Source organism: Pyrgilauda ruficollis, unplaced genomic scaffold (assembly GCF_017590135.1).
Source record: "Pyrgilauda ruficollis isolate IOZ18807 unplaced genomic scaffold, ASM1759013v1 scaffold29, whole genome shotgun sequence".
NCBI classification, from domain to species: Eukaryota; Metazoa; Chordata; class Aves; order Passeriformes; family Passeridae; genus Pyrgilauda; species Pyrgilauda ruficollis.
Window position 1 is genome coordinate 12,634,183 of NW_024524266.1, and position 24,956 is coordinate 12,659,138.

Sequence of the window (24,956 nt, forward strand, 5' to 3'; positions counted from 1 at the left end):
TTTGGGTGGAGATGGAGGACCGTGATTTGTCCACAGATGATATTTTTTTTACTCAACATATTTTTTTGAATTATTAACTTAGTGGTGTGTTCTCTAAAAGAGCTTTCCTTAGGAACAGAATGAAGATACCTCTGCCCTGCAGTTTTCCCATGTGGGTGTGGCCAACCACGGTGGAAGAAAGAATGCCCAGATGTTATGGGCCTTTTAAGACTGTTACTTTTAAAAATATATGTATTATGTCTAAACTTCTGTGGTAACTTCTGCTTCCATCCTCTGTCATAATGATACTGGTTTTACTCTTCTGTTTTCAGGGGCGATTTATTGAACCCAGCTTGCAAAGGTGCAGCAAGAAAGAATGTGAAGAGCCTCCTTTCAGCTATGTGGTTCAAATGAACAACAAGTTACTGTTGGATATTAGACGCTACCTCAGGAAATACTACAGTGTAAGTATGCAGAAAATACTCTGTTGTATGAAAGGAGTTTTTCAAGTAGTGCTGAGTTTTTTGTGTCATGTTACCCTTTTTTTTGTATGGCGTAAGGTATACTAACATGCAGCATCAACCCCCAACTTTCTGAAAATAAAACAATCAGTGAATTAAAAAAATTAATTTAGAATGTTTGTTTTCTCAGTTCAACCACAAGATAGTTAGATATATTTACATTTTTGTAACTGAGCGTGTCAGCATTATTACAGATGTAGTAGCTCTCTGTTTTCCAGATTTTTAGCCAGAGTGCATTATTTCAATGCTTTTAGGAAAATACGTGCAGCCTATCAAATATGTAGATACGAGTTTCTCATGTAATTGAAATACAATTCTCTTTCCTCAACTCAAATTGATATATATTGTCTTACATTGTGAAAAGGAAACCTGAATAGTTCTGTTGAAATTCTTTGAAGAACTGTAGGAAGGGAAGTACTATGAATCTTTCTTAATAATGATTGGGAAGGGAAAAAATGAGGAGAAAGATGGGTACTTAATAAAATTGATATAATTCTCTTTTTTTGAGGGATAGTGCGAGAAATCCAAAGTGCCAGTGGTAGTGGTTGGCTTTGTATGGCATTGTGGGGAAGAAAGGTGTAGTATTTAAAATTCCTATCTTGTCACTGTCCAACATTAGGACAAAATCCACCACGCTTTTTAACTTATATCAATGTGTTTTGTATTTCTAATATTCTAGAAGCATCATATTTTGTGAATTGGCATCTAGCTGTTTTGGTCAAATTTTCGTAGAGTATCTCATGCCTGCCTGCTTGTTTTTATTGTCCAACATTGCCTGCAGGATGGACATAAATTTTGAAGACATTCATAACCTTTGTGTGCTCATAACTTTTGATACACCCAAAAAAGTAAATAGTTTTTGAAAATTTGGACTGTAACAAGTGTCAATGATGTACCTAATTTGTTGTGTGTTTTCCTAAGTATTACAGAATTCTTTGCAGACAGCAGCTAAGAATTATTACTGTGGTTTAATACTAAGTTTAAGTGTGTTAAAGTGTACGTTTTGTGTTATCTTTCTTCTGTATTAGTTCTTAATGCAATTACAGGTGTTTTCTAAACACTCTTCTGAAAGCATTATAATTTCTGAAGGTAAAAGTACTTCTTTTGAAGATCTTTGCATCAAAAGAAACGCAAAACTTTCTAAGGCTATTAAAATTTAAGTATTATTTCCCAAGGTAGAGATAGATTGTTCCTTTCCATTGAAGTTAAAGATGACTTGGACAGGTGAAGTCACCAAAATGTGAGATCTCATGTTACTTTATTGCAAAGTCCAGCTGTCTGCAAAATTATCATTATATTAAAATATTATTGAATAATGGGTAAAAGTAATATATTTACACTGACTCTTTTTGTATGAAAATTGGTTTTTAGATTTAATGTATGTGCATTATGATAGTAGTGCCACATGCTAAATAATTTCAGGCTTATGAAGTGTTTGAAAATGTGTGCAGAAGATATGCAATAGTAAATTTGAATGAAGAAAGATACCTTTAAGGGCAGGAGAAATTCTTACTGCTGATAAGAACAGAAAGTCATGTAGTGTTTTGTGCGGTTCTGTTTTTATTTTAGTTGATTGTTTTGTCTTTTAAGACCAAGCTACCAAATCAAGAACTAAACTGTAATGTTTGAATATTGGACATTGCAGTTTGCTTACATAAATCTATTATGTATCTTGCTACATTGTATATTGGATAACTAAGATAATGAAAAAGAAGATTATTTGTCCATGTAAGTAAAAGCGTCCAATTTTTTTTAGTAGTGAGAATTTGCTTTTAAACTGGTTAGCTATAATAAGGTTTAAAAGTAGTTTTTGACTGTGGAATACATTCAGACTCTGGAAATGTGAAATTAATTTCCAGATTGTACATTTTTAATTTCTTTTTACAAAAGGGCTTTTCATGGAGTTGGGCAAGTAAACTTTTTGTCTTGATAGCTCCTAGAAAATCAGATGCTGAGACTTAGTTTATTCCTTTCATCCAGTACTTGTAGTGGCTGTATAACAGCTGGAGTTGAAATTCATCAAATGGGTGTTTACACTAATATATGTAATCCTATAAACTATAAAGACACACCCAGAAGTATTATGGCAAAGAACTGTCTGAACAAAACATTTAATGAAACTTTCAGCCTCTTATTAAACAATCTCCTATTGTAGTAATTGCATCTGAAAGGCACAGAAATACTGATTTGTAAGGGTCAAATATATTGTCACTCCATTAAAAATTTTTTAATATTATTTTGTTTATATATTCTTCAAATGGCACATAACACAAAACAGAAAATGTGAAAATGTGTTTTTTAACCTGTAAATAATGAGCTACCTTTTATGAAGACAGCCTTATCAAGAGCCTTTCAGCCTGATCCACAGCTCACTGAGATGAATAAGTGTACTTTTTTTTCATTGAGCTGTGAATCAGATTTTTTTAAGTGTTTAACTGTTCAAGATATTGTTTGTTTTTTCCTTCAGAATATTGAAATGCTTTTATATGTGGTTGTATAAGTTTAGGGTAGGGAGGAGTGCCATAAAATCTAAAAGTAGAAAATCTACATGCCCTTTTTGGCACATGAAACTGTGTTAAATAAAAAAATACAGCCATGATATACAACATTCCTTTAAAAAGATGCAAATGTAAGTACATAAATAGAATTTTATGAGCCTGCTACAATCCCATTGTTTTTGTAAATTACTCTCCTTTATATGAAAATATCTGCTTCTGCAATCGTTTTTTGCCGTGAAACATTGAAATGTTTTATATTTGACTTCTAAAACATATCTACCATTGCTCCAGTATTTACAGATTTCTTAATGATATTAACAATACCAATTTTGATAATCTTACTCTTAAATGTAAATATATTTTTAAATTACATAGATTTTATTTCTTCTCAGAAATGCATTTACTCTATGAGAGATTGATCCTGTTGTGTGCTTTTTTTTAAATTCTGCTTCAGAAGAGCAAATAGATGAAAAGAGAGAGAAACGCTAGCTAATCTAAATTGGGAAATGAAGAGGGCTTTTTTAAGCATGAAAATTTCATCATCTTGTCAGCTGGCAGAATGCCTGCTGTGTGGATTCACAAAGGCTAAGAATTACACTTTCATGAAATTTTCCTCACTAACTGCCCTGGTTAATTTGAAAGATAACCCACTGTTCTAATTCATTCCTCAATTGGGCGGTGCAGGTTTTATCTTTGATCTGACAAAGCATTTGTGTTAATCGTTTTGGCCCTCTACTAGACACTCTTGGGATTGTGCTTTTACAATAAATGTGTCTGTGATAGCTCTTTAGTCTATTATACTTACAATAGATCCATAGAACTGGTAATTAATTCTGTACTGCTTTGGAAATGGGGAAGAATAGGTGTAGCTCTGTCAAGTGCTGCTGGGAAGTTTGTTTAGCTAGTTCATTTTTGAAGTGTTACCCTCAGCCATCAATGAAACATCCATGCTAGGGAAATGGGTAAAAACTGAAATATGCAAGCATAAATGGAAAAACTGACCAACTCTTTTGCTTAAGCAGGGTATAATTTCATTTATAGTAAGTGGATCTAATTATTATGTTGGAACCTGTTTTGTATTTCCCACTGGAATATTCAAATGCTCATTTTTGAACATTTAGTAAACAAATGCCAACTAGATCCCCTTTTAAAGAGCCCTGTAGAAGTCAGTATTCATGATAATAAAATGAATCCCGTATCTTATCCAGCTATTAAAGTGTTAGTTTTGCCAACTAAAAAGAATGGAATAAAAGCCCCCAGTATCTTACATATGTCATTTGAGCAGTAGCAAAATTCATACAGAACTGGTTGGACTTGAAGCTGGTGTCCCTGAAGCAGCAGGTTTTTAATTTATTATTTTTTTAATAACACGTATACACCTGTAGTATTGTTAGTAGTATCTTTATAGGCTAAAATCTGCTTTTATATAGATGCTCTTTCTGTGCTATCTGATTAATAGTGTGTGGCATCTGTAGAACTCTGTTTTTCAAAACACATAAAATTATGTGAACTTTAAAAGGGTTTTTAAAAAACACTGAAAAAATCTTGGTCCAACCTGTATTGTACTGTTTTTGTTTCACAGTCTTTTTCTACTGGAGCACTGTAACTCACAGGCAAAAGTGAGTTTGAAGGCTATTGAACACTGCTAAATAACTTTATACTGTTCAACTGTGAAAATTCAGTGTTCAATAGCCCTCAAAATTTCTCATTTCTTACCTGTGGTGGTGTGTTCTACTGCTTGCACATTAGGTCGCCGTATAAAAGCATCTTCAAGATCTTTGAATTACTTTATATATATATATATATATTGCTGTTCTGAGTCTTGTATATATGTTCAAGGGATTTGCATTAGTATTTTGTGTACTTAAAAAGGTAAAATATTTATAAATAAGATAACATTATAGGAGGCCATGGCATTCACACAGGTTTTGGGATTGCGTGGCATATTTGCTTAAGGGAAGAAAGATGACAGGGCTTGTTCTGAACCCGAAAATTGCCACACCTCAGTGAGGTGTATTGCCAAGAACCCACAGGTGTACACCACATGAAAAGGTGAAAATGTGATTGTAGATGATGGTGATGGTTTCTGTAATCATGTTCTCACAAAAGTCATGCACTGAAAGTGTTTTTGTTTGGTGGGTGGGTAGGGGTAAGAAATCTCTTTAGTGTCAGGGAAAGGTGTCTTGTAGTGGTAATAGTACAATATTTTATTTATTGCTGTACTAATAGTACTAGAATTATATGGGCATGTGATGAGGAGTTGTTAGGACCAGAATTGTGACACCAGCTGATGTAGTAGGCAGAATCAGATAGCTAGACTACCTTCAGATTAACTCCAGTGATTATTTTCAGTCCTTTCTGTATGTATGGAAATGGGTTTCTGAGTCTTTTCCAAGTTTGAACTTGTATTGCTGTCATTTTGGTTTATATATACGGAAACAGAGATGTTTATTTTTAGTGCTGACAGTTTCCAAGTCAAGACAGAATTGAGAGCAGTTGGAATGAGAGATAAAATAATAACGTGATTCCATTCACAGTTTACTGGGAACCTGAGAGAGAGAAGGGAGGTTGTCACCAGATTATCAGGAATTTCTTCCTTCCCTCCACAGGAGTATTTTGTGATCCTCTCCTTGATTGAGGATGACAAATGAGCTTTGTTTGGAGTCAAGTTTTGGTTAACCAGGAGGAAGTTAGAAATACCTTGATTATTAAACTGGGCAGTCAGTATTCTACCATATGAAAGTGTAAGACATCTGCCATAATTAATGTTTATTGAATAATAAAAGATAACCATTTTGGTCATGGTGTGTAGTGCATTTTGGGGATGAGTAAGCAGTTATTTGTCACAGCACTCATCGAGTCCGTTAACTGGAATCGATTCACTATTACTGCAACTTCTCCATGATCTGCCCTGTAAAGGAATTGTTTGGTTCAGACTTCCAGCATCAATACAATTTTTAGTGAAGTGTTTCAAAGTAATGATCGATGTGTCTTTACAAAGGGTTTAACTCTCCTCCCTGGATTTTACCAGCCATGACGGACATGCATCCATCTCGCTGGTGCTTCAGAGAGGCTGGGTATGACTCTACGCACTCCAGATTTTAGCCACCGAGAATGAGTTAACATAAGCAAAGAAGCAGCATCTGTACTTAGTCCCCAGTCTGGTACCTTGCTAAAGAAGGCTTAATGACACTAGATATCTCTGTCAGCTCTTTGTAGAAAAGGCTCCCCAGGCTGGCCACCGCATGGATTAGGGTCTTAGAAATGTGGATTGCTTCAATAGAGTAAAACTAACTTTGTAATTTCCTCTGTAGGTAGAATGCAGGAATGTAAGGACTTATTATCACAATAATTTGTCTGCTTAGGCTTATAAATGGCAGTATTGTGAACACTGTGTTACAGGAAGTGTGCCCGGAGGTAAATATGGTTGTGGTTATGATTGCCACCAAGTGTGTAATGTTTACCTAGGTGATTGAATCACTCATCTAATAACAAGATGTTGCTGTCTTCAGAGGATTACAGAAAGCACAGTCTTTGAAGGTACTCTGTTGGAACTGATCTGTTGCCCCGGTCAAAGCAATGATGAATTTCAGCAACACTTGGAGAGCAGGTTTGTGCTGCAGTAGAGGGATGCAGTTGTTGCTCAGTGTATCTGATCTGTCTTTTAACTAACTATAAAGTGTGTAGCTTTGGTGTACCAGTAGCAGCATTTGCTATAAGATTCTGTAGCCAAGAATTTAAAATCTTGGGCAGATCTTTGCATCCTGTGGAGAGATCTGCAATGGCATTACTGGTAGTGCTTGAGAGTGAGTGAGCAAATGTGTCCTCCTTTGGATACCTTGGATTGACAGAAGTGCTGCAGATACTATATGGATTTGGAGGATTGGCTGCTTTTGAGTCTATTTTAATAACAAATAATGAATCACAAGAGGGTTTATAAAAAAATCACTGGTCTTGAATGGATCATTGTTCATCTTTCTTCTTTTTACAGGAGTTTTAGAGAGCTGTTTTAAATTATTTTAGGTTTTATGTTCAATTTAAAGTTTGATGGAAAATTATCTCACTAGTCTATAATTAGAGATATTACAAGAAGGAAAAGTCCAGGTAATCTAAATAAGGAATAAAATAAGTCTTAAAACCACCAGCTCTCATGGAATTCTGATGTAATTAATGCCTTATACTATAGTAATGTGGACCAACCAATTACTGAAATACCAAACCAGGTTGAGTCTGTATTAGTCTGCAGAACTTTTAATAGAGGCAGCTTGCCAGGAGACTACACAAGTGCACAAGTTCTGTTGGGCTTGAATGCTTAATGCTGTTCATGTGTGTGTGACCAGGAATTCTTACAGTGCCCAAACACCTTGCATCCATCAGGACAAACAGAGTTAAAATCTGGTTTTCTCTGGATATTGTTCCTTCCGTAAGAATAAGTTTTCTTCATGTTCATGACCTAAAAGTGATGTACTTATCAGAAATGTTTTCTTAGAAGTCACTGTTGATATGGAGATTCATGGTCCAGTGCTGATTTTAGAAAGTGGAAATTACTTGCTTTAAGCCTTTTTAAAACACCCAAAACCTAAAGTGGCACCATTTGTGGTAATTCAGAATTGAATTTTATTTTTCATATAAAATGAAAAAATATGGATTGTTTTGTAATAACTGAAGTAAATCTATGTTACCTATCCTAAAGTTTCTCAGTCTTTATCATTATTTTTTCCTTCAGCTTCAAAAATAAGCTTAAAATAAATTTTACAGTATTTGGGAAACTAAAATGTTTCTCATTCAGTCTCCTTCTTTTTGTAAACAGTTTTGTTTGATGCTGTCTTTCATAGTCCACATTCCTAAAGATAATTGAATAAGAAAATCATGGGGTTGGGAGGCAATGGAAGGCATAGATGAAAAACTTCATCTATGTTTGCCCTAAAATGCTTTTCCTTTTGGCGTATTGGGAATGGCTTTTGCAGGTGTTTATTTTTCTCCTGCTCTTGGATGTTAAAAGAATTATTTTCATTTTTTCTGGTTTCAAGCAGTTACCATTGCCAAAAATAATTATAGTAATGTTCAGTCACTCTCCTATTTCTTGATAAGACGCTCTTAGAAAAATTAAATAAGGTGTTCCTCAACAGAAGTTATTTCAGTATTCAAAATCTCATCGTAAGGAAGCTTTTTAGTTAGAAGATAATTTAAAAAACTTTCATTTTACTTCATCTAAGCAGCTGTTTAGTTCTTGTTGATGTTCAGTATTTGGTGCAGCAAGGGAAAAATGGGTGAGTATGTCAATATTTCAGAAATGAACTCGTCAAGTGGGGAGCACTTCAGACCTTTCATCTTGGTTCCTGGAATTAAGTTTATATATGTGAAAAAACCTCTGAGCAATGAACCTGGGCAGCACCATTTAGATAAACTCTACTGCCTTCATGTGCTCATTCATGTGCTGTGGGAGGGGGAAGGTGACCCTTGAGCTGGGTGAGACTTTTGGGGAATTACTAATTTTTCATTTATGGTCGCCAAGAGAAGCAGTACAAGCCATAATGCAACAAATTTTCTATAAGATATCCTGTATCCTAGGAAACACCATGGTCACTTTTAGCAGCCTGTGCTGTGTTAAGAGTTGACATTTGTTCTTCCTGACTTGTGAAACCTGTAGTTCTGCAGGTTTGTTTGAAAGGAATAGTTTTAAGAGCCAATGAAGTTTTGGATCATCTGAGATTAAAAAGAGCTGTTACTTCATCTTAATTGAGACTGTTCCCATCTGCAGGTAGAAATGGTAAATACTGTAACATTAGACATGGCTTCATAGAAGGGTTTTGGATTTGCTTCAATGTCATGTTCAGAAGTCGAGGCAAGCTGCACAGGGTCTGTTTTCTGCGGAGTATCAGTGTTTCCTGCAGTGGATATGTACAAGTGGAGTATTTTTTAAATGCCCAGGCATTAAGGGAATAACTGCTTTGTACCCCTGCTTTGGGAGATAGTGTGGTTTGAGTGCAGAACGTTACTCCAGTATGTGTAGTCAGACAGTAAAACTGTGCTGCAAAGCAGTGCTTGGCCCATATGTAGCACGTGTTGTGTTGGTCTCTGTGAAGTCCTGGAAGCCTGTCAGTCAGGCTGGCTAGATTGGGCTTCAGATTACATTTCATCACATGGCATCTACTGATGGGCTTTACTTCTACATTTTACTGATCATTAGTTAATGTACTGCTTTCATTCAGACATGGGGTTTTTGCACTGTCTGTTTCTTTTGTAAATTGAGCCTGGTGAAGGGGCAGCTCTACCTGTGCTTTAGTCCTGTGCATTCTGTGATGGCACACTCTTTTAAAGGCCTTTTTATTACTACAGATGAACCTCCCCTCTCTTATTTCCATGCCATGCTTAATATTATTGTGTCTTCAGTCTGCCTGCAGCTGCAGCATCCTGTAACACAAGACAAAAAACAAAAAAAGGGTCTGTAGTCCTGCTGAAAGACTTAGAGAAGCTTAACGACAGTCTTGTTCACTTTCCTCTGTATGGAGACTTTCAGCTATCCAGCTATCTCCAGTCTAGGGGCAAGTGTGTTGGGCTTTGAATCTACAAATGTACCAGAGAAACATTTTTGAAGTCTTCTAAAGGCGTGCCAGGTTTCTACGTGAAAATTAAGGCTCTGCAGAATTTGACAAGTAGATGATTTTATTTTTTCCTGATCAAAGTCATTAGTCATTTAAGTGACATCTGCAAGAGACATCACAAATCCATGAATATCAGTAAAGGTCTCCAGATAGGAATGTTTATGCAGTGGCTGAACTGATTACATCTAAAAATAAAAATCTCAGTTTCAGAATTGTAGCCGATACTGGGAATGCCTTGCATGTGTATCTTCCACCTCCTATGGAACAGTACAAACCACGTGTTGATGTTTAAAGATTGGTTTGTTTTTTATGCTGGACCAGAAAACAACTCTTTGTCTTGTCCTTTCCCTTTCTGTATTAGTGTCTCCAGGTCAAATGTGGACAATAAGACAGTGTGAACTCCCAAATTTATCTAATTAATACACCCACTCTATAGCAATACCATCCCAGATATTGATTTAGCTGGCATTTTTCTTGTATTCTTTTATAATTTATCATTTATAACAACCTGTCTTAGAACATTATATACATGCACATGTTGGAGAGCATTTTTGTAATATGCTATCCTTTCCTAATGAAAATTTGGTCAACCTAACAATATTATTCCTTTTACTCTTATTTGATGGAAGTTCCTGTAGTAATACCTTCATTTTGGATTATGTGTATTAATAATGTCTTTCTTAAGATGTTTGTATTAGCAACACTTAATTTCTGCATTCTGACCTGAATGTGAAGCATTTAACATTGTGCATATTTTATAGTTGGTATGTTTTAATTATTTAAATTTTTAGAATTTACTGGATTTGGAAGAATTATCTGAAAGGACAAAACAGGAGGTGGAGTCAAGTGGAGGTGTATCCTCATCAACTCTGCAGTCAGCCCCCATTCCTTTGAGTGCAAGGCAACCCAGCTGTGAGGATTGCTGGCCACACTTGTTCTCATCAGAGAGAGAAAGAGGTGGGGGGTGGGGAGAGAGAAAATTAGCAAGACAAAATTCCTTTCTATCAATCCTGTCTTTACACAAATTCAGACTTCTGAGTTCCCATACGTGAGTGTGTAACTTAATTTCCAAATTACATGATGAAAGCACATCTGTCCCAAAATTAATACCTCTTGAGAATATCATAATTGTATATACTGAAAATAATTAGTATCTGTAATTTGCAAGTCATAAATGTCTAATTTTTAGCGAAGTTGTTTGTTTCCATTTAAGATAAATTCTCAATTTAATATCCAAAGCAACATTTGACTGTACTACAAAGGGGCCAGAACTGTTTAAAAACAGAGAACCCCCTGGCCCCCCAAAATACAGAGGCACAAAATGGCATCTGCTGGGTTCTGTTGCAGAATAAGATGTTGGATTTCTGCAATAAGTTTGTAATTGCTGTAATAATTTTTACTGGATAATATATTTTTTTTCATACTGGGGCAATTCATGCTGGATGATCTTGCAATAGCGCTAGCATATACCAAGCTTCCTTTTACTGACCACCTCTCAGGCACAAAGATTGAATGTAGAATTTGAATTTGGTAGAAATTCTCTTTGTGTGCATCCATCTATCTGATTATGAATAATGTCATTGAGATTAGTACAACTATTTAGAAATATTAGATAGTATTCCAGTAGTTCATGCAGTGTTGATGATGCTTTCTCTCACCATTCTTTAGTATTTGCATGTGGTTTTTATGCTTTCTTGAAGGAAGCAATTAATCAAATCCGCCCTCCCTCCTACTGCTTTTTTGTGTTTTTTTCTTTCTGTGATAAGAAATCACCATTTGTACGGAGTTGTTCCTTTAATGGGGCATCTTTTGGGGATCACCTTGTTAGGATTTTGGTGGGTTTTTTTTAACCCTATCAGTTAAGTAGCAGAAATAAGCTGAACTGTGATATGATCCTTGAGAGAGTTGCATGTATGATTGCACACAAAGTGGTTTTACGATCTAACATCCTTTCTCCCTCCCCCAAGTAAAAGGTACTGAAATGCTGTGTAGAGAATTCATAATTTAATTTAAATTCTGTATATTCTGGTTTGTCTTTGGAGGCTTCCCAACAAGAGTGAGTCAGGCACAATAAGACTTAGAAAATAAGGCTGCATTATCTGCTAAGAAATGGTCAGGGGTTTCTCCAAAGGGATTTCTGTATTTTCAGTGTTCGTCCTGAGTCCATTTCTGAAGGGCTTCATGAGGCTTGTGGCAATGTGCCACCCAGCAATCAAATGTCATTCAAAAAAAGGCTTGAGTAGCAAATACTTGTTTGAGGAGCATCTGAGACTGTAGTGAAAATAAAGAAAATTATCTAGGGAGTGATTACAAACTTTCATAATGAAAAGTACATTTAGTTTCTATATAAATTAAACTGGGTCTTTCCAGACACAGATCTGTGTAAGAGAAGCCAACATCATAACTGAGGCTTGGTCTATATTGATGGAGTCAATGTGATTACTTACAATGTGGCTTAACTGAGGCTTGGTCTCCTATATTGATGGAGTCAATGTGATTACTGGCCATTTTTGGTTTTTTAAAGATAAAAAAGCATCTAGACAGATCTCTTTCCTTCCCATTCTTTTCACCCTAATTTTAATTGTAGGTAACTCTTCAGCTGCAAGGTTGCCAGCCTTCTTGTGGTGAGTCACTGAACTATCTGTAAGAGATGGAATGCGGCACAGACTTAGGAGACTGTTAAAAACTGTGTTTCAATTGGAAAGACCTTCAGAGGCAGCACAACATTCTTAAAATAAGTTAGTGAAAGAAAATGCAGGCTCATGGAATTATTGAAAGGCTTGGGTTGGAAGAGACCATAAAGATCATCCATTTCCAGCCCCCTGCCATGGACTGGCATGTCACCACTAGGTAAGGTTGCTCAGGGCCCCATCCAGCCTGGCCTTGAACACTGTCAGGGATGTACCTCTCCCACTGTCTGGGTAGTTTTTTCAGATTAATTCTAGCAGATTTGATTAGTTGTTAATGGGACATTCCAGCTATGCCTGAATAGTGACACTGCCAAACGAGTTTTGCTTTTTATGTCTCTTAAGTGTTTTGGAACTCTTGGGAAAGATTCCCTTTGGATTATAAAAGTTGTTTAAAAAAATATAATTGTTACATATTTAATGAGTACATTTAATTTGACTTTTTGGACAAAAGTAATCTTCTTCACAAGAAATCTGTAAAATGTCTTGTTGGACAAGATTGTCTGAGCTTATGAAATATCAGCATACACACAGAGGTAAACAAATTCCTCATTCCCTGTTCTGTTCTGTACTGTTGCTTTCCATACTGACTGCTCAGTTGAGATACCTTTCTGTTATTCTCAAACATGTAAGTATATCTAATAGAAGTATTTAATTATTGTGTTTACTGCTTTAAAAAACATACATTTTAAGACTTTTCCTGAACAGGAGAGTAGTGAGATAATTCTTTCAGCTGCTTAGAAAGTTACTAGAAAATCATTAAATGGGAAAAATATGTTAACTTTTATAGGAGATCTTTCTACTGAAGAATTCTTTGTTGCATTTCCTAAAGGAAGATGTAGGCCTGATGTAGTTTCTTCTTAGTTCTGTTTTTTAACCCAACATCCTTTTTTTAGAGCAAAGCTGTATTAAAACTATCAGATTATGAAATTCTGCTACTTCTTCAGAGAACCTTGGGGCCAGCCTCAGATATTTTATAGCTTTTACATTTTTCACAAGGGAAAGACAAGAATATGCTTTCATTGAACTTCACATGTTGTTTAGCCAATTTTCTATAATCCAGTAAATATAAATTGTACCCTGGTTATCCATCTATGTCTGTCAAGCAAATTTTAATGGATGAGTGAGTGAGTCAAATTCTTTGCATGGAAATATACAAATATGCAAAATATGGGTCTAATTACAAGGCTGCTGAATTTACACAAGGTCAGGTAAACAAGGCACTCTGTAATGATTATTAATTGTTAATAATGCCTTTGGCAAAACAGATTCCTGCTTTGAACACCTAACAGCTTTGCATTTTTACTTACATGAAACTGCCAGATTGGTCAACTGTTGGAAAAAAAAAAAAGACGTCACCTCCTGTAATTGCTTATTAGTTTTATCTGAGTAATGGGAAAGGATACTGCTCTGAAAAATAAAAGTATATTCTACAGTTATGTGTGAAAGTTCCACAGTGAAAATCAAAGAAATACATTATCATTCATTCCTTAAATAAATGAATAAATTAATTTACAGATAACTTGTTTCCTCATAAGGTAGTCCTAGAAGCTGTTTCTGTCTCATCCTGTGTGATAAAGAGACATTTCTATGAGGCATTGTTATCCTTTGAAGCAGTTGGGGTTTTTTTAAGGTGTTCAGTCTGTCGTGTCTAAATTATGTTGACCTTTCCTTTACCCTCATCCATGTACCTTTTAAACTTACCTCTCTTTTGGTCAATTGTAAATATTTGTCATGTGGCTGTAAGACAGAATAATTTGCAGAAAAGGAGGAAAAAAAAAGGCTGAAATGGGAAACATGAGGTTCCATTATTAAATAAAATGGAACCATGCAAATAAAAATTAATTTTCTTTATATATCATAATACTGTATTGTAAGGTTGAATGAGCAGTTAACTTGGACAGGAATCGTGAGGATGGTTGCAGGTAGAAGAGCATACCTATAACAGCTTTCATAGTTTTGTCTGACATTTTCCCCTGGTGTTGCTAGTACAGTTCTCTCCTGTTGCAAACTGTGCAGCAGCCAATGCTTTCTGTCAGCAGTAGTCCTTGCTTTCTGTAGCACTGCCACAATCCTAAATAAATGTATTTTGAAGATAAAACAAGTTTGAAGATCTTTGATGATCTTCAATTTGATGAGAAATATCAAATTTGGTTTAGATACTGAGAAAATGGTTAATTTTTAAATCTTTATTAGGTCATTGCAGGCCAGTGACATAGACTGGCTGAATACTAAAGTATGGGTTTTATTTAATAAAGGGATTTGCTCAGTGTAGTATTGGTCTCTAACATTAGCTGGACACATAATGATTGAAGGAACTTCCTCCAAGACAACTTTTCCAGTAAAACTTTTGCTAAGAGATGCAGCTGCCTAGTTAGCAGATGACTTTTCTGATAAAACTGAAATGTTTTCATCTGTATGACTGTGTGAGTCTCTGCAGATCCAGCCTCTGTCTGGCACTTCATGTCATGGAGTTCCAAAGGCTATTTGAGAGAGTTGAAAATATTTCTGTTTTTCACTGCTGTGGTTTTGTCATCTTTTCAGCTTCACTGCAATTCTATTTTGAATTGCAAAGAAAGGTAAACAAAACAACAAGTTCATCATCTGTATGCTGTATTGTCCACATTTGTAGGCTTTCTTTGTCAACTTCTGTTTTCATGGACTGCCTTTTGCACTCCTTTTGTTCCTCTTTTGCCAGGATAGTGGTGGATAAATATCAGCACCAATGTTCTCTTAGGTGAGCCATGGTTTTCATGGCTACACAAAAGCCATAACTATTTCCTAAAGTCCTTTTCATCTTCTGTTTTCTCAGTATTCAAGTATAGAAGTATTCAAGTATAGAATTGCTTGTAGATTGTTTTTAGCGCTGCACATGATCAGACACAGGGCAGCTACTGTATTAAACATTTTTCAGTTTCTGATGTTCATCTTCTATTATTCTGTTAATCCTGAGATTTTGTAATAAAAATCTTCCCGTTAGTCAAAATTTGCCCTTTTTTGTGATACACTTTGTGCCATGCTTGTTGTTCTTCTCAAGTTGCTCTTCCTTATTTTCAAATGTTAGCAGAAAGTGATGTAATTTCACTATATCTGTTATGTTTATAACCATGAAAAAATTTACTCTATCATACATTTTCATTTATAGAGATGGTTTTGTTGCTCTTCTTTACACTGGTTTCTTCTGTCTGGTTTTAGTAACGTGCCCAGAATTGTAGACACCATTTCAAGCAAGGCCTCTCTGCTGCCTTTATACAGACAAATGACTTCTTTTAGTCCTTTGTTCAGTTTTTTTTCCCCTCTGCTTTTTTCTTTTCATTCACTTTTTCTTTTGATTAATGTATTATTTTAGCATAATTTTTGCCTTTCAGCATCAGTCTCTTACTGTGAGCTAACGTTTATCATTCTCACATCTCTTCTCCATCCTCCCCTCCCCAATATGGCCAGTATTATCTGCGCTGGTTTTTTATATTTATGCTCTTTTATGACTTTCTATTTGTCTGTTGCATTTCTGAATCTTTTCTATTTTCAACTCCCTCAAGAAGTTATTCCAATTTGTATGTAACTGTCACCTAAACAGTTTCTACTGTTGATTGTTTTGGCTCTGAACAGAAAGCCTGGGTGGTAAACAGCCTTATAAGCTTAGCAGAGGCTAAACTTTTCCATCTTTCAACATGAGGAACTCTCAATTCTGGTATAAATTATTTGTCTTTTTTCCTACATCAGTGTTAGAGTTAGTCTGGATTCTTGCTGGCAAATTGAGTCTGTTTGGGTCAAGCTGACCTCCCCCAGAAGTTTTGTCATTTTGGATTTCTGCAGGGATCTCGTTCTTACTTTTCTAACATTTATTTTATACCATGCTGCTTATACCAGTACATAGATTCTACTTAGTTAATTTTTATTATTTTCTATAAATTCTTTAAATTATCACCTTTTTCAACTGCTTAAAAAGTACTTATTAATATCTGAGGGTTTTTTGATAATTTTGATAATGAAACGTGTGGTACTAATTTTTGCTGTGGTACAAGCGAAAAAAAGTGTAAATAGATAATTTGATCACTTGGACCAGGTTTGAGGCAATTTGTGCTACTGATTGAATTTTGGAATTTCAGCGTTTTCTTTTGCTAATTTCAATAAAGTAAAGATATAAGGTACATTGTTACTGATATATTTTTATTTTATTTTTCCCCTTCAACTTTTATGCATATTGGGAAGTTCAGTCTGTTTTGCAAACACGTACTAATGCTATAATATGTTTTCCCATATCTCCCTTCTCAAATTTTTACTGTTATTGATTGAAGATTCAATTGAGAAATGTGTTTAGAACCCTGCTTTCTGTGGTAATCATAGAAGTCAGTGGGAAGACAAGAAAATTGTATTGAAAGAAATTGTGTGCGTGTGTGTTTTGTGTTTCAGCATAGATTATCTCTGCCAAAATAATAGCTGTCATTTTGTTCTTGTTATATTAGTGGCCTGTAGCTTACTACTACCCCTTTTGCCTTGCTTTTGTCCATTCGTCTATTTGTGAGTAGAAAAAGAATTTTGTGAAGGGCCATAATTTGGGGGCTTTATTATGCTAATAAAATCAATATTTTTGTTATCTACTTAAATTAAATATTCCAAGATGGTGACCCCACTCTACCCTGGTATCAAAGCTGCAGACCTTAACATTCAGTGACTTTGAAACTTGAGTTCTGTTTAGAATTTCACGTCATGCCTGTCGCAGGAGAAAAAGATGGAAAATGTATACGCTGAGCCTATAGGACTTCCTGCAGTGCTTATTAATCCTTTATGGATCATTTGAAATGTTTCTAGTTTATTTAAGCTTTGCTGCTTGTATCAGATTGTTCCTGCAAAAAAAAGGGAAAAGTGATCATGCTTTGAATTTTTAAAAATGATCTCACTTTCAAGCAAAAGCACTTTTATGCTCCATTAGAGTTGAATTTGCCAAAGTCTTACATCGCATTAACACAAGCTTTACTGGATAGATAAACGTGGTGTTCAGGGACTGACTAGAACTTTACCAAACTGTATATTAAGATTTTGTCATCTTGCAGTTTTTATCTTGAATATTTTCATCATGCAAATAGAGGGATCAGACAAAATTATTTCATTAAGAAACTGTGCAGCACAGGTTTTTATGTATTAACAGAGGATAGAAAACAGGCAAATCAAATTTGATAGTTGGGTATAACACTAGAGTCTTGTTAAACTCCCAAGCGTGCCATCTTTTGCAAAGAACTAGTTAAAGTTTATGCACATAATTGAGGCTCTGCTTTTTGTGTTTTGCTGCTGTGATAGAGTTGTGGAATAAATGCATTATGATTTATAGGTTGTGGAAAAAAATTCTGGATCCACAGGCAGGAGATGAAAACTCTGGGTTGAATTATCTTGGTGGCAAATTAAGGACTAGTCCCCACATGAAATGCAGTAGCAGATGGGTGAGCTTGGCACTGAATTCACTGCACCGGGATAGAAAGGCCATCAGAGCCCTTCAGAGTGGTCTGAAGGTTGAGATATCCATGTCTTTTTTTCTGGGATCATCTTAATATATATATTCTCAATATATATTTTCTTTCCTTAGCTAGTAATTATATTTACGAATGGTTGTGTTCTAACTGTAAGTGCTACTTTAAGGGAACTTTTTTGTTGCTGTGTTTGCTAGTTAAAGCAAGATCTTTATAATAACAAATGCATTATATCTTCTAGTTTTACTGTTTCTGTAATATTTTAATATGCTACCTGCCCAGAATTATGTTTTCCAGGTATGGGTTATATGAAAATTCTGCCTTAAAAATCAGGAGCTTTAGAGCAAAATGGAAAATTATGTGTTGTTAATCTCCAAAAAGTTTCTTGTAAGAAATCACATTCATTGTTAGAATCTTAGCTTATCTTTTTCAGTTTATTTTACCTTGTGTGTTTTATTACATATGAGAGTGGATTAGTATCAATATGAAGTAAAAACACCTTTTATGTGTTTATATCCTCTTACAAAATGCTTATTACCATAGTAACAGAGGGGGCCTATTAGCTTAGTGTATTCCTTTAAATATTTCTAAAACATACATAAAGTATTCTGTACGTATTACACCCATACATTATGTGCGTATGTGATCTTTAATTCCATTTACAAAACCTCTCACAACTGAAAGAAAATCCCCAATCAAAACTAAACAAAAGAAAACCACCAAAAGAAACAAAACTATTTGGAGTATCAGCTTAAAAGTTTCACACACTGTTTTTCTAAGGATGTGTTACCTGACTTGACTTTCCATGCACAGAAATTCAAAAAAAGGGAAATTTTAATTTTATGTGGGTGTTTGTAGATATGTGTCGCATATGTAAATACATACAGATATATGTATACACACTGATTCCATCTGATGGAATTTGGGAAACAATTGGAGTATTTTTTCCCTGAAAATATAGGCTAAGTAATCTGAATTGTTGCTAGTGTTTGCTTTTGTTTGCCCACCTTTCCTATCATCTGACCTCTCTCATTTGTCTCTATTGCTATCTTCTTTAGTTCTTGAGAAATTAATAACACCTGAGTTGTGCTAAAGCCAATTAAAAAAAATCCCCTTAAATATAGGTGTTTGAAGAGGGGAAGATTTAATTCAAAAAGATCAGAGGTAACTAATCAGAGAAGTCAAGGTAAATTACTCTGGTTAACAAGTATCTGGGTGATGAGGGAGTGGCATAGGTGTCTTCATTCTGCTGCAGATTACTCTTTCTAAAGATAATGGTTTTCTCTTGAGCCAAGCATCCGCCAGTACAAAGGGTGTGTCAGCCTGCAGTACTTGAACATCTGGACTGGCTTAGGTGGACTCCACTCCTACATATTTCTTGTAATGCAGGGTGAGGAGAGAGGTTCTACCGAAGCCTTCTCCATGTTCCCCCACTGGACATCTCTGGCAGAATCGTGCCAGCCACACCAAAGGGCTTGCTGCTGGTCAGTGGGATGTGGTGAGAGAGGCAAAAGCATTTTGGTGGCTCCTGTTCAGTTCAGGTTCACCAGCTGTGTGCCATCAGCAAACTCACCAGGGATACTCTGTGCTCCAACACACAGCTCATCAATAGAAGATCTGAGTGGGACTGGACCCCAGGGCTGCGCTGCTCTTTTCTGGTCTCCAGCTAGATTCTGTTCCACTGTTCACCCTGCTGGGCCCAGACACTGAGCCAGTTTTCAGTCCATCAAAGTTTTCTGAGCACTGGCTGATGTTATTCCTTTCTTCTCTAAATTCAGGTATACTGTGCTGCCGGTTGCTTTTCTCCCATGAATATATCTACTTGTTTTTCTTAGGTCACCCCTCAGTCCCCTTTTGTGATGGTAAGAGAATGCTCTTCAAGGTCTGTTGCTATTTTCTTTTTTCAACACCTTCAGACATGGTTTGTGGCTCTTCAGCATAGCAGGATTTTTTGGGTTTTTTTTGACTCTTGCCACCAAGATTTTGTATGCTCCAGCATCATTCTCACCCATGTGTTTGAAGAAATTCAGCTAATTTCTCATACTCAGTTCTTCACTATTCAATCTCCACATCTTGCTAGGTCTGCCTTTAAAGCTGATGTTGAATAACGTGTCTGCCATGACTCCTTTTCAGGTGGTAATTTCTGGCATACTGTATTTCCGTTCTCTAGAGCTGAAGTGTAGTCTTTGTTCCCAGTGTGTTGCTTTTGTTTCGCTGAACTAATGTGTATTTTGTGTCAAATGAACAAGGTTTTCCAAAACAATTTCTTCATGCTTATCATTATTTGCTGTTCTGCTTTTGTCGTCTGTGAATTTTTTGTAAGTTGATTCCTCTTCTACTAATCAGTGGTGTAAAAAGAGTTAGTGTAACCTTTTTGTTCTGATACACCTGCAACAATCCTTCTGCATTCCATACTGACAGATGCTTACTTGAGTATCATCACTTTGTGCCTCATGGACAATTAATTTTTTGAGATGCTTCAACTTTGCACCTCTTAATCCATGTGTACTTCATTAACATGTGCAATGCTAATTTAATGCAGTGTCTTTTGAAAGTTAATCTAATGTCATTCAAGAGATTATTTGTAGTATCTCTGTCTTTCTTGACCAAACCTGTAATCTTACTAAAAAAATGAACTGCCGTGTTTGTTTGAGGCTTTTCTATATAAAACATTGACTGTTGTTAATTCCATTCCTGTTCTTAAATTCTCAGTTTCTTAAAGTCTCTATCAGTATTTCTGGTTTTTTTTCTCAGGTTAATGTTAGACTGATAGATAGAAATAGTTACATGGATTGTTCTGATTTGCTTGTGTAACTATTTCAAGGAAATTTGTCATTTTGGTTGATACTGGGTTTCAGTCATTTGAGGCAGCTTCGAGGGTTGGCAAGTTTAGCAAGTAACATTGGCTTGGCTCTAATAGGACTGTTGAGTTCCAGCATTTGTTCTATGAATATGCTGAATTTTGATTTTAAGTACGTTCTTGTTAGCAAATGAGAACGTAGGTTTTCATTCTTGTTTGCTACTATGCTGTTACTGTGCTTTTCCAAAATACAGAGAAAAGTTGCGTTTCTGTTTTTTTCTGCTGTAAACTCTTTTGTTTCCATTACGTTATTGCCTTGTTTCCACATTCTTAGTTAATATCTAATTTTCCTTATTAGTATTCTACTTTGGGAAACTTCTGATTTATGTCAGCAGCTGTCAACTCCCAGTCTCCATTTTTTGCACTTAAATTTGATACGTGCAAGCGAAAATTTGCTTGTAATTTTCCTTACCTTAAGAGAGAGGACTTTCAGTTTGTTTGGAACTATTCTTTTACCCATGTTTCACATTATAACATTATAACCTCAATGTTATAATGAGGTCATAATATTAGTTTCTAAGTAGTCACTGTCTTCTACTCCAGACATTTAATTTTTCTTTACATGTCATAATGAGATATGGATTTTTTAAAATTAAATATTCTCTTTTTTTATTAAATTTCTCTAGATTTTAGAAAATACTAGTTCTAGAGACTTGGGGCAAGTGTGGTATGTCTACTATAGACTCAAAAACCCTACACCATAGCAGCAAGTTTTTTTCCTAGCAGACAACATGTAACAAGTAACCTGTTCTGCTCTCAAGAGTTTGCAGTTGGAAAGCTCTCCTGGGCCATGCAATTTCAGTATTGAGCTGTTGGCTTCAAGGGCCTTGCAGATCTTGGTAGCAGCTAGCCTTTATCAAAAACAGAAGCATAATTCATTTGAAGGGTCATCCTTTACATGGTGATTTTATGCAGCTTGTTCTTACTGAATGTGATTTACTAAATAAAAATTTTGAGTGTTAGGTTAAAACAAAAAAAAAGTCACTGCAACAGAAATGTTCTGTTATTTTGCCTTCTGTGTCTGTCACCAGAAAACAGTCAGTCTCTTCTCCATTCTCATGTTTTTTAGTTCAGTGGGTTTATGACAGGCCTTTATTTCTGTTGAGTTGGCTTTTTCTCAGTGCTTACACAGGCGCATTAATTTTAAAGGTCCATCTGGTTACTTTAGTTGGTGTCCAGAATAGTTTAAGAGGTTTTAAAAAAAAACAACAAACAAACCCCTCCCCTTTCTGCTGTGTTCTCCCTGAACCCTTGTCCTTATAATTTTCTCCATACTAGCCTCAAAGCAGATTTTAATAAAATTAGCCATGTATTACGTAGGTATAAGTTTTGAAAAATTAAGTTTTAAAATGAAGTATTGCCCTATTTTAGGTGTCTGCCTTGCTATTTTGAAGGCAGAATTTGTCTAAAGTTTTATCTTGGCTGGAATTTTAAACTAAAATGGATTAAGTTTTTTTTCAAAATTAAATGAAACATGTTTTTTCTGTTTTCAGCTAATCCACAACAGCTCTTCAGAGATGCTGTTGTTTCTTTCTGACTTCACTTGGCTGCAGGAGATCAGTTCTTTACAGCAAGTAGCAGATACATTCAGTTTATAATCCTTTGAAATTCTTAATTATTAATAGAAAAGACATAAAACTTCTCAAAATTCCGTATCCCTTTGACCTCTTGTCTGAATCTCCAGGCTGCATCTGGAGCAGATGGTATGCCATGCGTGGAGATATTCCATTTGTAAGGCATTTGTAATTAACAAATGGAGGTGATACGAGCATCAGTCCCTTCTGAAGAAGTGAAGAACTCTGCAGTCTAACAGTAGTGGGAAAGGCAAATTAATTCAAAGTCAGTAGGGAGGTAGAACAAGAGCTCTCTTCTTCAAAAAGAATAAGCAGGTCTAAGGCAAAGTTTGAGAGCAACCAAATGAGACTGGAGGAAAGAGTTCTGGGCAAGTGTTGAAAGGAATTACAGAAATGTAAGCCTGAGGAGAAGCCAAGGAGGAAGCCTGACCATCCCATAATACTTCACAAAAGGTTTTTTGAGATTTCTTAAACTAAGTTTGCTGCTTAGTTTAATTAATGGTAGTAGAAACAAAAGTCTCATTTAAGGTGGAGTTAAGTAGGACAGTGTATATTTATTATCTCAGAATAAAGTGTGTTACAGATTTGGTTTAATTATTCCAAATCAAAGTTCCAAGAAAAGTAAGTTGGAGTTTAAATGTAGACATATGAACCTGCCTAGTGAGGTCTTGAGAGGGAAAATCTGATATGATATAAATCAGTTTGATTGAAGCCCATAGTCGTGCTTGAATTACAATTGCTTGTTTTAAGACATTGCAGTAAAAGCAGTGCTTATGTCGTTCAGGTGACCTTGCACACCCAAAATATTGGTGTGATGGCTTTGAAGTCTTTAACATTTGGCTATGAGGAAGAGTAGATATTTTATCCTTCTTTCTTCCTTCCTTTCTGTTGGTTGTCATCCTAAGGAAATCCATCTAGATTTGATAATTTTACAAAACTTTAAGAAAAAATTGTAGTGTGGAGCAGGGGCCTCGGCATGATTAATAATTTAAAAAAAGAAAAGCCCCATAAAACCAAGAAACCAACCCGAAAATGCTTGCAAGACTTGACTGTAGATGAGAAGAGACTGGAATGTGGCACATGAGGCTGGAGCTGGACCCAGGTGACTGTAGGTGAAACTGAAAGCAAAGAAGCTGAATTGACTGGAGTTGGTTGAATTAGAATATTCAGATATGGTATCTGCTGGATACGCACCTGGCTGGGCAGAAGGGCTTGAAAAATAGCATGAGGAGGCAGGTGTGGGTGGAGATTGCCTGTGAAAATTTGGGCACAAAAACCAAGCAGTTCTATTGGAATGTGATTGGTTGAATAGAAAAAGAAAAGCATGAGAAAATTCATAAATATTTTCCTGCCTCTGCTGTTGGGGAATACTGGGCAAAATGCATTGCTTTCAGAGGAGATAGAAAGTTATTATGGGCTACTCTGTTTATTTCCAGAAGCAAAATCTATGTATTCCTTTAATACACTATGTATTCTTTAAAACACTGTTTTGAAGAAGAATGGATTTTAAAATAATTAAAAATAGAAGAGAGATCCTGATACTACAGAGTTGGACATTTGAAAGATGAAGATATAGAGTGAATACTACTTACTTAAGTTTAGTGCAGGTAATTTATGTATGGTGTTATCCCTTTCTGTGTTTTTTCCAGTGTGTACAGGTGGGACAGCACTTGTTAGATGAGCAGCTGGTCTGTATTTGTTTCTCTCCATTGCATAGTGGGTGCTTTGACCTTATTGAATGCACTCTAGAAACTGAAATGCACACTGAAACTTTGCCTAGGATTATTTATTTTCTCATGGAGTTTTCTGTGGCACATTTACTGCAGGATCAAGTGGCTCTTAAAATCATCTCTACAAGAGCTGTGTGTTAAGCGACAGGCCAATTATTATTTCTATTTGTCAAAGAGATGAGGCATAGGGGAATGAACATCGAATGTGTTCATAAGTTTGGGTGCCCAATTTGTGGATCAAAGGACCTGTTTTTTTCAGTGTATAGTACTGAGTAATTGCCTGAAGAAGAACTTTCAGGTTGCAGTTGGGTCTAAAGTGATTCCTGAGGTGCTCATTGCCTGTGGGTCTGTTCAGTGAGCTGGAAGTGACTTGTCCAGCAGCACAGAGGATCTGTGTAGTGGCAGTGGTGCATTTCAGCACCCTGGGGCCACGTTCAGTTGACTTTAGCACTTTGTTTTCATCTCTTCCATTTTGCTGCATACTCTCTCCAGTGTTCCCAGCACATAGGGATGCAGCAGTAGCTCTTTTTCACTTCAAATACCTGTTTTTTTGTAAAGGCAATACAGTACTTTAAAAATAATTAAAATATAGATATGGCCCTTTAAATTGACACATGATTTGTACATACAGTGAACTGAGATGAGGATTACCCTGGCTTCTGATTGCAGCCTTCTTGAGCTTAATGTATTTCTCATCCACTCTGTATGTGAAAATCTATTGCTAAAGGGTGCCATGGCATTTCACAAGGAGCATATGCATACATCAGATGACAAGATTTGGTCTGTATAAAGGCATAACTTGTTTTTATTAATGATATAATGAAAATTAAGCTCTCAACTATTCAATCAGCTCACTGTGGCATAATAAATGTTTTAGCACAGAACTTGTGTTCCAGTAAAATATAGCAAATTCAATATGACATCCATTGGTAACATGTATTACACTGTTTCCCGCAATTTATTTTTTCTTAGGCAAAATTACTTCTTTATATTTCCAAGACATTTCTCAAAAATTGGTTTTAATTTGATTTCTTGGA

The 24,956-nt window shown here is 35.7% G+C and overlaps 1 protein-coding gene across 1 annotated transcript in view; it reads left to right on the forward strand.

Annotated features, from left to right (window-relative positions):
• POLA1 (DNA polymerase alpha 1, catalytic subunit) overlaps positions 1-24,956 on the forward strand; it is a 184,476-nt gene that overhangs the window by 84,605 nt on the left and 74,915 nt on the right. Inside the window, 1 exon segment of the mRNA XM_041472471.1 lies at positions 312-443. Within this exon segment, the coding sequence (XP_041328405.1) occupies positions 312-443 (132 nt within the window).